This window comes from Netta rufina (genome assembly GCF_964035555.1).
Source record: "Netta rufina genome assembly, chromosome: 4".
NCBI classification, from domain to species: Eukaryota; Metazoa; Chordata; class Aves; order Anseriformes; family Anatidae; genus Netta; species Netta rufina.
In genome coordinates, this window is record NC_140127.1 from 31648131 (window position 1) to 31662432 (window position 14302).

The window sequence follows — 14302 nt, forward strand, 5'->3', positions numbered from 1 at the left end:
GGCCGGCCGGCCGCGGGACACCTCGGCGCCGCCGAAAGGGCCCCGGCCCCCGGCCCCGCTTTTCTAGGCTGCCGGGCGGGCCGGGGCGGGGCGGCCACCGGGGCCAGCCCACAGGGCCAGCGGCGAGCCGAGGGAGGCGAGCGGGGAGAGACCGCCCCGCCCGGCCCCGGTGGAGCCGCCTTGGTGGAGCCGAGGGGTAAATCCTGCCCTCAGAGCCGCGGAGGAGCCGCTCTCTGCGGCCACAGTCCCCCCCCGGTCCCTGCAACCCGCCGTGGCTGAAGGTGCGGCTTTCCCCATCCCGCCGCCTTCCAGCAGGTTGGCCGTGGCTGCTGCAGCGCCCCGTGGAGTATCAGCGAAGCAGGAGCAACGCTGGTGTCTAACACCACCCCGCCTCACCGGAGACAAACCCATTTCACACAGCAAGGTGCTTTTTTGCTCCCCACTTGCTTTCTGTGATCCACTTGCACTGTGGCTTCAGGCCAAGACGCTGCTTATAAGGCTCTCCAGCAGTACGACTCCTTCAATCACTCCACTCCTTTCAATCACTCCAGCAAAATAAATAAATAAATAAATAAATAAATAAATAAATAAATAAATAAATAAATAAATAAATAAATAAACGTTTCGACATCCCCGGCACAAATAAAAGGCAGAGGGGACAGGCAGGACCCGGCAGGTGAGAGCCTCCTACCACCTGAGGCCAGGCCCAGGGAGGATCCTGGGGACAGGACCGATGAAGCTTATCATTGACCCAGAGCAATTTTTCCACCACTCCCCAGTGAAGAAAATGTGTCATGGGTGTGGGTTCCTCCGCTGCTCATCAACAGGAAACGAGCACTGGTATCACCCTCCCCCTTTCCTCCTGATCCCAGCAGAAAAGGAGCTTCCTGGGAAACTCCAGGTTATTCTGTGCATGGTTCAGCTGCAGAGAGAGGTCCACAGTAACCTTGTTTAGCAACTGGTAACAAGTGCTGGGGCTCTGGCCTGTAATCAATGGGATCAGGCATTTGGGATTTTCTCTGGAGAGTCTCAGCCAAATTTTTATGCAACAGAGGCTTAGGTCTCTTTCAAGCCCCCTACTGCATCTCACACCCCTCACAAAGGAGGAAATACCTCATAGATGTGGTTCATGGTGGTGGTAGGAACCCTGTGGATTAGCCACCAGCCATGCAACTACTTAAGATCTTTAAATGTCTGGATTTTAAAACATATTTGGAAGGTCTGAGGCTTTTGCTCATGCCCACAAGTAAATAAAAACAGGCACAGAGTTTTTTCTTTGCATTTGAGTACATTTTTAAAGTTTTGGAGAAAAATAAGAGATTAAAAACATGACCTACACAACAGAAGGGAGAGGAATTCAGCTAACTCCCTGACAGAAACAGCTATTTCCTAACTGGGTCTTTTACTTGGAGGCATCCTTTGTTTGCTTTCTTAACATTAGTGAGCTTTAATCCCCAAAATCACCAGGGCCCATTTCAAGTAAATCCAGAGAGGAAGCCAGGATGAAACCGAAGAAGAGGAATCACAATGAGGAGGAGACTTGAAGTTTTACTCCAAGGGAGGGTTTCAAAGAAATAAGGTGATCCGTATGACATTTCTTCAGTGATAGTTTCCTCATACCCAAAGCACTAATGAGCTTTGTCTCTCCCTGCCCCCCAAACCATTTACCTACAGGTTCAGAACCCCACCTGCAATGAGCACTACACAGCCGACAGATCTGTGAAAGAGCTTCACTCCTCCAGCTAAACACACACAGTGGCAGCAAGCGAACGCCATCCCAATAATGCTTCATCACTACCCTGAAACTGTCTGACTATGCAAAACACTTTGTACAAACTCATTTCTGAATTATGCTTAATACAATAATGAACTCATTGCTGAATTAAACCATTCAGAATATTGAAAGGAAAACCTACATGCCATTTTCTGTAGTCAAATTCCAAGGGTTGCAACACCCCTCTCAAACTGCCACCATGCAAAACAAAATTTAAATGTATACTTGCCATTATTTTTTTCCTCTGTTCAAAGGTAAAAAAAATAATAATAATGTAAGAGTTGTTTCACTGGAGATGGCTAAATTGAAAATATACTTTTTTGCCTCAAACTGGGACTCCAATGGCTGACTTCTTTCCCATCCTCTTGGATTGCTTTTGTGCTGTAACTTTTATACCTTCATTAGACAGATTAAATTGCCTGAAAGCTGGCAAAATCATTTGAAGTATTAAATATAACACAGGAAACAAAGTACTTGTTTGGACTGCTAGCTGCTATAGAGTAAGTTCATGATAGACCCCATGATTTATTCTTGAGATTTAGGTAAGATACAGTAATGAAGCTTTCAGAGGTGAAAAAGAAAATGCAGCCTTTGTTTTGTATTGCATTTGAGCCACAGCACAACAAATTCCCAGGTAAGAGGTGTGAGCCAGCTTCCATTACACTGAAAGCCATTAGAAGGATCCTTGTTTTTAGAATTTTAGTCATTATTATTTCCATCCTGCCCTCACAGCTAACACAACAGGGAAAAAGCAGGAAAGAAAGGCAATTGGAAGGGAAGGCGAGTACTTGCCTATAAGAGGAACAGCCCCGGTTTAACAAGCAAGTGAAATGCATTTTTTAACTGATTGAAGTTAAGCCAATGCTGGCTGCATGTATGCTCACCTTCCAGTACAATTTGTTTTAATCAAACTTTGTTTTCAATTGCTCAGTTTCTACTGTAGATTAACAAGCAAATGCAGCTTTAACAAGCTTTCAGGTCAGCTGGGATTGCTGGAACAAGTACAGGATCGTGAATTCATAACATACTAAGGGGGATAAAAACTTTGGATAGGGATTTCTGGAGGATATGTTTTGCAAGAAAAGTATCTGAAAGGAAATGCCACTCCATTTAAGCTGGTGCACTGAAAGAAATAATGGACAGAAAACATGTTTGTGAAGGATGGTTTCACAGCATCCAAAAGGGCAATTCCACAGATAAAAAACCCCTTTGTATTCCCATATCCAATCCACTTGAACACCGTACAGTTCTTTTAAACAAATTACAGACTCCATTGTAGAGCTGTAAATGACCAACCCTCTACAACATCGTATTGCTCTTTTCAGTTTTTGTATTTAACAAAGACCAGGGACACAAGAGATAAACTCTGAAGGAAGAAGGGAACCAACAAGGCAAAGCATGAAACTGCAAATAAGTGAAAGAACCCCCAAACAGAACATTAAGAACCTCTGAACTAAGTACCACTGTCTTCTAGAAGAAGAAACAACTTAAATGACTTGAACAAATTAATACTTATAAATGTATACTTTAATTCTAAAATAGTTGCATACACATTTACAGAGTCACTTAAGCAGCATATACAGTAAACTACATACATGTATATTTACTGTAGCCTTTTTTATCCTTGTAGGTTTGGTATTGAGGTTTATCACTTTTTTTTTCAGTTTCCTCTCAATACATTTTTATGCTTTGCTAAACTAACAGGCTTCCAAATTATTAACAAGTTTTCTGTATGAACAATGAATGTAAACATGATAAAAACAGCACACCCTTTTCCCTTTAAAATTATAAAGTTGGATACTTTTCTGCAATGAAGTACTGACTCATTTTTCGTGACAAATAGACTGAACTGTGATGATTACACAGGTAGAACTTTCAACTGGCTAACAGAGTAACGTGTTTAGATGGATAATGCTTTCACTTATACCTTCAAGTCAAATGAACAAGACCACAGAAAAAGGTGGGAACAATTCCTTGTGCAGTCCTCATTAAAATCAAAAAGCAAGGAAATGAATAATAATAGCACAGACTGAGATTTACTAAAGCTGAAGAGTTTTGGTGAAGTTTACAAAATACTTATCTTCATATTTTTTCCACGATATTATTAATAACACCTCATTTTGTCAGCACTAAACAAGTAATACAGTCTCCCCAAAATAAAGGGAAAGATTAACTTCTGAATAAAATACATCTGAACATACAGAGTAATATTCATATGGCTTTTGTGGAGGAAATACAGACAGCTATTAGGAGAGAAGTTGCATCCAGATATTGCCATAAGCAGCATGATGAGGATCTTAGAGTTTCTGCTTGCTTATTTAAGTGAAATGGTCTAGGAGTACCCTAGTTTGAGCATGGTAGTAATATTTTGCTGCTATGGAGAAGGTTGGATGCAAAAAAGGAAATGGTGCTAACCGGCAGTCAGAACAGAAACAAGAGTGCACTTCATTCAGCACAGGACTCCTTCACAGCAGGAGACAAACCTTTCTGTAGAAGGCTTGCAGACCATTCTGTGGGAAATGCAATGCAAATGACAGCCAAATAGACTTAATCCAGACAGGACTCTGGTACACAAAATAAAGACTTAGCAGGCCTGAAAGAAAACAAGGCACACCTGCACTGCCTGGTCCCCCCCTTCTCCCTGCTAGGACTACCTCATCGCAAGAGAGAGCGAGCAGATAGCATAGCTCACACCGTTCTCCTGTCTGCATTTTCCAATTGATTCCCTTACCAAGGATCACAATTTGTTACTGGTTAGTGCTTTTCAACTGATGGATTCATCACTGAGATGTTGGGAATAGTAAAGAAATCTGTCATTAATGGGACAAAGTGCTGGCAGTTCAGTGAATCACCAGCAAAGGTCAGTATTTACTATCAGTCAATATGTAATTGTTACCATTACATTTCTTTACTGCCCTATACTGCCCTTGTGCTTAGGGACATGGTTTAGTGGGTAACATCAGTGGTAGGGGGACAGTTGGACCAGGTGATCTTGGAGGTCTTTTCCAACCTTAGTGGTTCTGTGATTCTATAGGGAAAGCTGTTCTCCAGTGCTAACTTCTTAGCGACGCACATCAGCTTACCTAACTTTGCTCTATGTGCAGGTCAAATACAGTTGACAGGAGTTCAACTATATCAGTCCATTTAGTTTTTAAATAAAGATTTAGAGAAGGAAAAGAGATGAACGGAACAGGAGGCAATTTTCATCTTGGAACAAAGATTATCTTGTCTCATAATTAAATGTTGCAATTTGTTTAATTCTATTTTACAGGAAATAAATTAATTCTTCATCCAATGTATTATCTAGACAGGAAATGTTATCAGTCACAGACAAAGCTATTAGTCTGCTATTACTCAAAACAGTTGCTAATCTGTGCCATTTAAGCTAAGCCTCAGAGAGAACTGTCACTACTTTCTCCTCTGTGACTTTTATAAGTCTGACTTAAGAAGCCAGTTCTTGCTTATAGTATTTTTATACTGCTCAGTGTTAAAAAAAAAAATATATGTATCAAACACCTGTTATTCTATCAGTGATTTTAAATCAGGAACATTTTTAATCTGGAAATCCAGCAGCATCTGCCCGAGTGCTTTGCCCTGTAAGAAAAAAAAAAAAAAAAAAAGATAAGCAACACATCATCATTCTATCTAAATATATAACCTTCGTAAATCAAAACTGTTTCATATGGGATTTATTTTTTTTCCTATCAGTGTAAGAGTCCTTTCATCAGTGTAAGAACTCAGAATGTTTTGTATGTTTAATGTGTATTTACCTCTATATACCTTTATACAGATTTTGGGTGAGTTCTTCATTGAGACTTGGATTATACATTCACTCAAATTATACTTTTTTCCATATGCTACGTTTACCTTTTCATTTTATTACATTAATTCACAAGTGAGGCAAATAAGTAAGAAATACTACACAGTTGAGTCTTCAAGCATTTAATCCTTAAGACTGAATAGTTCTTTCAATTTGTTACCTACTGCTAAAATCAATTTATTGATTATTATTCAGCTCTGCTGTCCAATTCATACCTAGCATCATCTCACTTTGTGAACAAACCTATTGACTATCCTGAGATTATTTGTACACTTGAGCATTTCTCAGCCTGTAGTGGCAGAACTATGCTTTACTGTAGCTATAGGACTGCCATGTTAAGAGATCTCATCATCAGGTTTAGATGTCTCAAATATTTAATAATCAAAATGTACACTTGCAAAAAAATAATTTGCATAATAATCCACATAATATGGTCAACACAAAAGATCTATGTATCTATTTCAGATACATATCTATATATCTGTATCTCTTTCAGATTTATATTAATAATAATTTAACTATATTAATTATGGTTTAAGCTAGAGGAGTCAGTGCATAGCTGATGGTTTCTGTGTGTACTAGGAAACACCATCAGAATTGTGCAGTAAATTTGTATTCTCCAAAACAGCCTTTTGAAAAGCTAATTTACTTGGTCCATCTAAAACCACAGGTAAGGACAAACTATTAAGAGAATCCTGAGATCAGTTATCTTGTACGTACCTTTTTCACCAGATATTCTACATCAACTCTCTACTTCACTATGCTGTTTTCAAACCTTAAAACAATGATGTAGATAATGTACACTAATAGGGAATGAATAGGAACTACAGAGTCAAAAACAAAAGCTTACAGTTCCAGCTCATAAAGCTAGAAGAGACTGTGTGATACCTAGTCACAGAAGATAAAACTGCATTAAATCAATACATGCCTGTGGGTCACTTCTCAGGGATGCTATGCCACCACCACCAAGGGAATTCTTCAGAACAAAATTTAATCCATGGACTCCTGGCAACTCGTACCTGTAAAATAAAGTTTACTTTTTTCTTTTCTCTTCTCTCCAGGAGATTTTGGAGGAAAAACAAAACAAAACAAAACAAAAACACCAAAAAACTAAAGACAACATGCAAAAGTTTGGATGCTCATGGTAGCATCCTCACTGATGAATCAAGTCTAAAAGTTAACTGATGGTTAACCATGGCTTTCCCTGACTTCTTGTTCCTCACCCTTACCCCAAATCAACTGTATCTGACAGTTTTAAAAGAGGATCATAAAGCAATCAGTCTCTTATTATTCAACTTCAAAACTCAATGATTTCTAGTAAGGTAGTTTCCTGCTCCTTCCCTCTTTCTTCTCCATATAGAAAGTTCCATAGGCAAGAGGTTCAAATCCAGTCAGTGTGAGTTAACAAAAATGGACAGAAGGAAGTGTTTTTAATATTTCCTACTTCCAATGCTGAAAAATACAATCACGTAGTTCCCAGAACTCAGTTTTGCTGACAATGACTGCCAGCTGATTTGGAAGTCATGCTCTCCATTACTGAGCAATAACTATGAGTCACTAACTCAAACTTGTACAACTAACAATAGAGAATTTTATAACAAACAACAAGTAAAGCTACACTTCAACACTCTGCTGGAGCCATGTGCTTTGTTAAGATAAAATTATTTTATTTTAGTGTAACTGACCCATTTTTCTGTTCCACCGCCACTGTAAGCGTTTTTCCATCCTTGCTTTTGGCTAGTGCAGTTCCAATTCAGAAACTTTTGTAGAAGTTTGTCAAATGGCTTTGTGGTTTCCTAACAAAGCTATTTCAAATTCCATAAATAGGTCTATATCATATTTCTATTTTCCTGTCCCTTCATAGTTTTTCAGTGTTTTGTCTACTTCCTTGTACTCTTCCAGTGCTTCTTGGTTTTTGCCTTCCTGCAATATTTTATTTATCTAAGGACTTGATGGTTTTCCCTTTTTCTCCCTTAGTAAAAGATTTCATCAGAACATCAGCAAGATGAGTGACTGAAAAAAGACCTTATCTGACTCTTACTGTGTCTCTGAATGTTTGACTGCTACAGTTTAAATCATATTTCCTCCAACGCTGCCCATATTTCTTTAGTCATCTATCTGATAATCATCTGTTTGCAAAAGATTCTTCAAAATCTGTGCTCCAAAAGAGATGTAATTTCTTGAAGCTCTATTGTACAGCAGATTCTGTCATTCTGAGGTTTTTCTCCAATCCCTTTTTTAGAGCTGTGAAAATTATTGCTGTTGCTGATACTCACTACTCAGCATGCCCTTGTGTCCTGGGGAGATGCTCTAAACCTTTCATGGAAGCAAATGTGGTCAACCTATGATTCTGCTGAACAGCCTGGCAAACACTTCATTCTCATTATGCTCTTGCAAGCACCAATCAGTATATCTGCACACAACTCCCAGGAAGTTATTTGTCATTGTTCTTTCTACTCTTTCATTCTTATTTATTATTAACATTATTAGCAAGAAATTTGCTGCTCTCATTCTGTTGACCTTCCTTTAAATCTGGTTGCCAGGCAACATTATAATGCGTAAAAGGCATATTCACTGGAAAGCAGGATTTTATTTTGTTTTTAAAAATTATTTTTTATTATTAATCCAACAGTGCTCTACCAAACAGGCGGATGAAAAATAAAGCAATTTCAACAATAAGTCATCTATGGAACTGATTAAATTTAATAACATAATCAATCACACAGCAAGGATCAGATAACCTTGCAAATTTTTTGGTTAAAAAACCCTATGCAAATTACAAATGACAATATGCTATGAGAACTAGAGGTCTACCAAAACAATAGACTGAAAAGTTTTACCCTGAAAAACCTACAAAGAAACAACCATCATAATAGTCTTAAGCAGCAACAATACACCAATCACATTGCCATGCATTTACCCAACATCATTAAACAATTTAAGTTAAACTGAGTGAGATCTAAAAGGAAAGCTTTTGATTGAATTGCACGATTGCATAATGTTTAAGAGCTGCTTCTTAAGAGCACAGAAAACAAACTTTTCGAAGAATAAGGCTGTGACAGAAACCAATAAAATAATGAAAATTCACCGTTGTAGCTAAACTCCTACACTTATTCTCAACAGGGGGGACTGCTTAACTACTTCCCCTAAAGTGCTGTCCATACTTATTCAAAGAAGTTATGTTTCCCTGTGAATTTCCTGTGAAAATACACAGAAATTATAATGTTATAAAAATTGTTTATTGCATTTGTATTGATAAAAAGACATCATTCCTCCTGTATGAAAGAAGCAGAAGCTGAATACATAGACTAAAAAAGATGCTTGCAGATGAAATATACTGTAGAGAGCTACATGAGGTGTTTTTTTCCCCCGCATAATAAATACATATACAAAAATCTATTTAAAAGCATCTGTATCCACAGAAAAGTATTTTGTTTCTCAGCTCCTAGTAAAAATATCCCATAGAAAGCAATCAGCTGTCATATTGTTTTTCTGAGCACTAGAATGTTCTCAAAAGACAGAGAAGATAACCATACTTCAGAGAGAGAAGACAAAAGCAGCAAGTTCTGCCATGATAAATGGACAATCTTTCTTAAATAACTGACCTGAGACCAGAAATGAAAAGTTTCTTATTCCGTTTCTTCAAAAATCCTCAAAAAGAAGTGTATCTGTGAGAAGTTTTAATAGAGATACAGCCCTATATAATGGAAATATATAACTGCAGAATTGAGGATGAAAGCTGTGTATAATTCCAGTGCTGATAAGAGATGAGCAAGTTATCAGTATAGAAAATGCTATAAAAATAAGCTAGTCAAGTTTTATCTATTGAAGAACTTTCCCTTCTCCAATCATAGTCACTCTCTAGTACTTCTTTAGAATGACCACCTCTCCATTTCTGAAGACTCGTATATGCAACACCACACATAACCTAGTCTTAGAAAGAGACTGGGCAAAATGCCTAAAGAAAAAGTCTTTCACATGCATTAAAAAAAAAATGTCTTTCACATGATCTTGTGGCTACCCTGCACCTTACTGTAGCATTGATGTTATTTTTAAAGGCAGTACCTGTCAGAAGACTTGTATGTGCATACGCAGAATTCAAGACTGTCATCCTTTTCTGAATTTAGAGCCAATTTCTGTCTGCATTCAACTCTGTTCCTTAGCTTCACTTAGATTAGTCTAACTTTCCATGCTGAGCTTGCACGTCACTGCTATGCACCAGAAAAACTCTGATTAACTGCTGAGAGGTACAACAGTTACTCTCCATGGGGTGAGGGGGAAGGCAATTGCATAGACTTGTCTTTATCCCTGAATGATTACGTTTTGTTACCTTGTTACCTGAAAACTTGGAAACTTCCAAGCTTTCAGTGATCTCTATCAAAAATAATCTCCTCTTTTACTCTGGTTTGGTATATCTATTTAAATAGCCTTAAGGAAAAAGAATGAAAGGTAACTGGCTGACAATGTCTGGTCTGTACTGAGGCAGAACTGCGGCTGGTATGTTTTTAATATCAAAAATAATACATATTTTTAAGACACTCACACTTGAAATGAAGAAAAATGAAAGAATAGGATAGGCCTTTTTATGACAGTAAAAACTAAAAATAAATAACTCAAAAGCAACTACAGAGTCTGAAGCACGTGAGCATAATCATAGTTCTAAACATTTTCACATAAGGATCTATTCCCCCCCTCAGCACCCCAGCAGTTTTTTCAATTCACTCACAGAACTCCATTATCACATCATTAAAGGAAGCCAAAAACAGGAACAGGTTAATTAATTAATTAATCAAAATCAATTGGCTTTACACAGACACAGCAAATTTCAACTTCTATGTATGAACATAAACAGCATTAAGGAACCATAATGTATCAATTTCTGTACATATAATTAGGAGGCCTAACTTTTTTTCTCCTATCTCCACTCTGTTTCAGAGGAAATTCAATTCTTTCTTGATATTAGAATTCACTAGATCCATAGATTTGTTAGCACTTATGAAACAGTGGGCAAGTGCATCAAGTGCATTGATCTGCTTATCAAGAGAAAGAACAGCACAATTAACAAAATCAAGAATTAAAATAGCACCACACTCTGAACTTTGAGATGCACCCTTCTGACTCAAGCTCTCTGAACAAGCAAAAAGACACTTAATAGTTTCCCAGCACCTACAGAAATACATGATTTTGGCAGAATGTCTGTTGTTGCAGAGTAATTGACTCTATATCAAAACAGGTTTTAGAAGACTGGAGAGTTTATTAGAACAAAGTTCTTGTTTGTTTTTAATGAGACACCAAAGTTAAAACCTGTTGACTTTTACTGGACATATATGGATAAGCACTATTACCTCATTCTACAAGAACATAAGTATGTTTTACTTGCCAGTCCCCAGAAAAGATCTGAGCATCATCCCACAGTAGCATGAAAACAAAAATGTTACGTATGCTGTCTACTGGCAGAAGATTAGGATGCGAAATGTGAAATGAACTGTTTTACTCCCTTTGTCCAACTTTAGGAGGGAACTGAATTCATACATTCATTTTCTTTTCCCATGACTACCCCTCAGGTGGTTATTTAAAAAAAATGCAAAGGAAGACACTTAAAAAAATGTTAAATATACACAGGTTTGCAAAACTTAAGTTAATATCCTTTAAAATAATTTCTGATACCATCATGTATTTATTTTACAACTGAACTGCACAGCTAGCTACTCACCTTGTTACTAGTTCTTCTTCGGGTTTTTCTCGCTCTAAAAGGTGCTGGAAGTAGTTCTCCAGGGCTTGAGCAGTTAAAGTTTTCTTTAGGTATGGATAGTAGAGGGGATGCCGTGCTATGACACCTGTTAGGTATGATTAGCATGAGTTAGAATATGAGCTATTGAAACCAAATTGAAATTATCCTTTCAAAACTGACTTGAAGTCATCCTCTCAATTGAAACTGTATATATGGATCCTCTTTAATGAGCTCCTGAATAAAGTAGCACAACAGCTTTCCCTCTGTCAGCAGAGAGATTGTGAGGAGCATGATATGGAAGAAGGCTCCAAGACTACATGATAGTAACCATTATTTTTCTGGATGCAAGTGGTCCCAGCCACTGGAAAACACCTGAAGAAAAACCAACAAGATACCAATGAAAAACCCACATGCAGTTCTCTTCCCCTAAATGGCTTGTGTGATTTCGAAAAGTAATTGCAATTAACCGTAACAAGGCATAATCTGATCAGCTGTGAGCTTGGTGACTGAAGCTTTGGTTCTTGCCCCACTACTGATTAAGTGCAAGAAATTATAATTAAGTTTTTATTGCTGTAAGTATGCTTTGATAAGCTTCAGATAACTGTATGTTGAAGCCAAGGTTCCACAGCATGGTCATGAAAGCAGATTTGCGTCACAGATCTTTTTATCTGAGAACTTCAAAGTTAATTTCATCTCATAGGTCAAGTTTGCTGTTGTTCTTTAATAAAGGATTAGTTTCTTTATATCTGGGCAAGTCTATTAGCAATGTATGCATTGTTTATGATTTGCAGATGATATACTGCAATAATGGTCAACTACAAATTGAACAAAAAACAAAAACAAAAAAATCATTTATTCTTCAACCAAAAAAGGTTTCAAAAACAAGGACAAGAGAACTGTATTCCTTAAATATAAATGAACAAACTATCAGTTTTTAGCGTGACAGCTGATAGCAAATCAAATCCCAAACGCACCTTTTAATTCATACTGAGCTTTGAACACCACACGCTCTCATCTTCCAACAAGTAAGAGAGCCAATTGTTGCATGCAGAAGTAAGGAATAGAAGGAATTATTAAATAATGCAAGAAGCACCACAATCAAATGTAAAGACTTCATACTGAAATACACCATTTGGATTAACAACTTAATTAAACATTCTCTTACATGCAAGAACAACTTTGCTATTTCCTAACACTATTGATGTTTTAGCCATATACATGTTATAAACTTCACATGTAGAGATATTACACATGTTCAGACAACCAAGAGATTACATTACATAACAGATACAGGAAGTAGCAGCAACTAACATGTAAAGGAAACCTTAAAAAAAAAAAAAAAAAGGCATCTCCTAACTTTGGGATGCTTGATCTTTGCAACCCTAAACGAAGCTTTGAAGTATGATAAAGATATTATTTAATACCCCAGATTTCAAACAGTTACTGAACATAGACCTACAGATATTTCATCATTAAGATCCTTGTTTTATATGGATTACATTTTCTTTGAGTACCGAGGCAATAAAATAATCAAGTTCTGTAAGAGATTTCCCAAAAATTAAGATCACTTGATGCCTAACTCTTATTTTAAAGTCTTACATCACTTTAGAAAGAAAGATAAAGCAAAATACCTATGTTTGCAGAGTTGCCTTTGTCTCCACTTCTAGTATAGGCAAGATCTTCTAAGCGATAAGTATGGGGACCACTTGGCAGATCTATACAATATATAAAAAAAAAAAAAAAAAGGCATATTAATGATAGCTACAAATAATGGTACATTTTGAAGTAATTGCCTTTAAAGTGTTGGCATTCTGCATTGTTTGTAGTATTTTCTTGAGAAAAAAATTAAAAGCTTTCTTCCTACTGGAACACCTATAGGACAAGTTGTGAAGCTAGGGTGAAAATTACGAAAATTGATCATTTTTGACCTTTCTTCTAAATCCCTTTTACCTTTATACAGCTGAACATTGTGCCATGCATCCCCCCCTTCCACCACTCTTGAATATGAAAATTCATCTCCATTTTAACAGTGTGGTATCCATGAAGGTGGCTTAGCAGCTACTTATTTCCTGACTAGCTGACAACTGTTGTCCCTTTAACACACAAATCTCTCTGCTTCCAGTACAGATGGAAAACACATGCAGCTACTGATGTCTTGATAATTAGTTGTGTGTAGAAAACTGTCCTAACTTAAAAGGCCATTTCAAGACGTGTCTCTCTCACTTTCATACGTGCTGCTCTGAAGGGGGATTATTCAGTTGCATAGATGAAAATTTATTTCTCAAATAGCTGATTTTGTAAATATCTTAGTGTTATATAAGAAAAGGTATTTCATGGTCATAAATGCATACGCTAGGAAGGCAGTCTTGAATTTTTATTTTTTAAACTTGTCTGGAACATTACATTTTCAAGTCTTCATGAAGATTGAGTATCATTGTACTTTACTGAACACAAAGTGTTATTTTTATCCATTTATATGAAAATAAAAGCAATCCTACTCATGCCCAAATCCAGAAATTCAATCCTGATGAAACCTTAAACAAGGTTTGATGGTTTAGTTACACACTTACAGACCCCTTGCAATTCTTGATTAGTAACTAGTAGGCTGCCACCACCTCTGTTCTCAAAAGGAGAGAGGTGAAGTGCTTACCTTGCTACCAAGTTTCAGTTATTCACTGATAGCAGCTCAAATACTGAAACTTGAAGCGTAGGTTTTAATATTATATATATCTATAGATATAGATCTATAGATATAAATCTATAGATTTATAGATCTATAGATATATAAAAGCAGAGAGAATCCAGGCATTTCCAACTTGCTTTGCTTCTGATCCAACTTCGTCTGGACGTATCAGCTCTCCTGACACCCCTGTGCCAATATCTGTAATACATTCTACACTCTTGCACGTAGAATTCCCATTAGAGTGAATATTCATGCAACAGAAGTGGCATTCTTCCTGCTTTCTGTCACAGTTTC

At 37.3% G+C, this 14302-nt stretch overlaps 1 protein-coding gene across 2 annotated transcripts in view; it reads right to left on the reverse strand.

Moving 5' to 3' along the window:
• Positions 1-3292: 3292 nt before the first annotated feature.
• Positions 3293-14302, reverse strand: part of LOC311209017 (uncharacterized protein) — a 57619-nt gene continuing 46609 nt past the window's right edge. For both annotated transcript variants that reach the window (XM_084286070.1, XM_084286069.1), the window contains exons 17-20: positions 12957-13040; positions 11308-11431; positions 6523-6613; positions 3293-5368 (exon numbers count right to left, since the gene is read on the reverse strand). In XM_084286070.1, the coding sequence (XP_084142196.1) occupies positions 5294-5368; positions 6523-6613; positions 11308-11431; positions 12957-13040 (374 nt within the window). In that variant the 3' untranslated portion in view covers positions 3293-5293. The remainder of the gene's footprint in view (positions 5369-6522; positions 6614-11307; positions 11432-12956; positions 13041-14302) is intronic.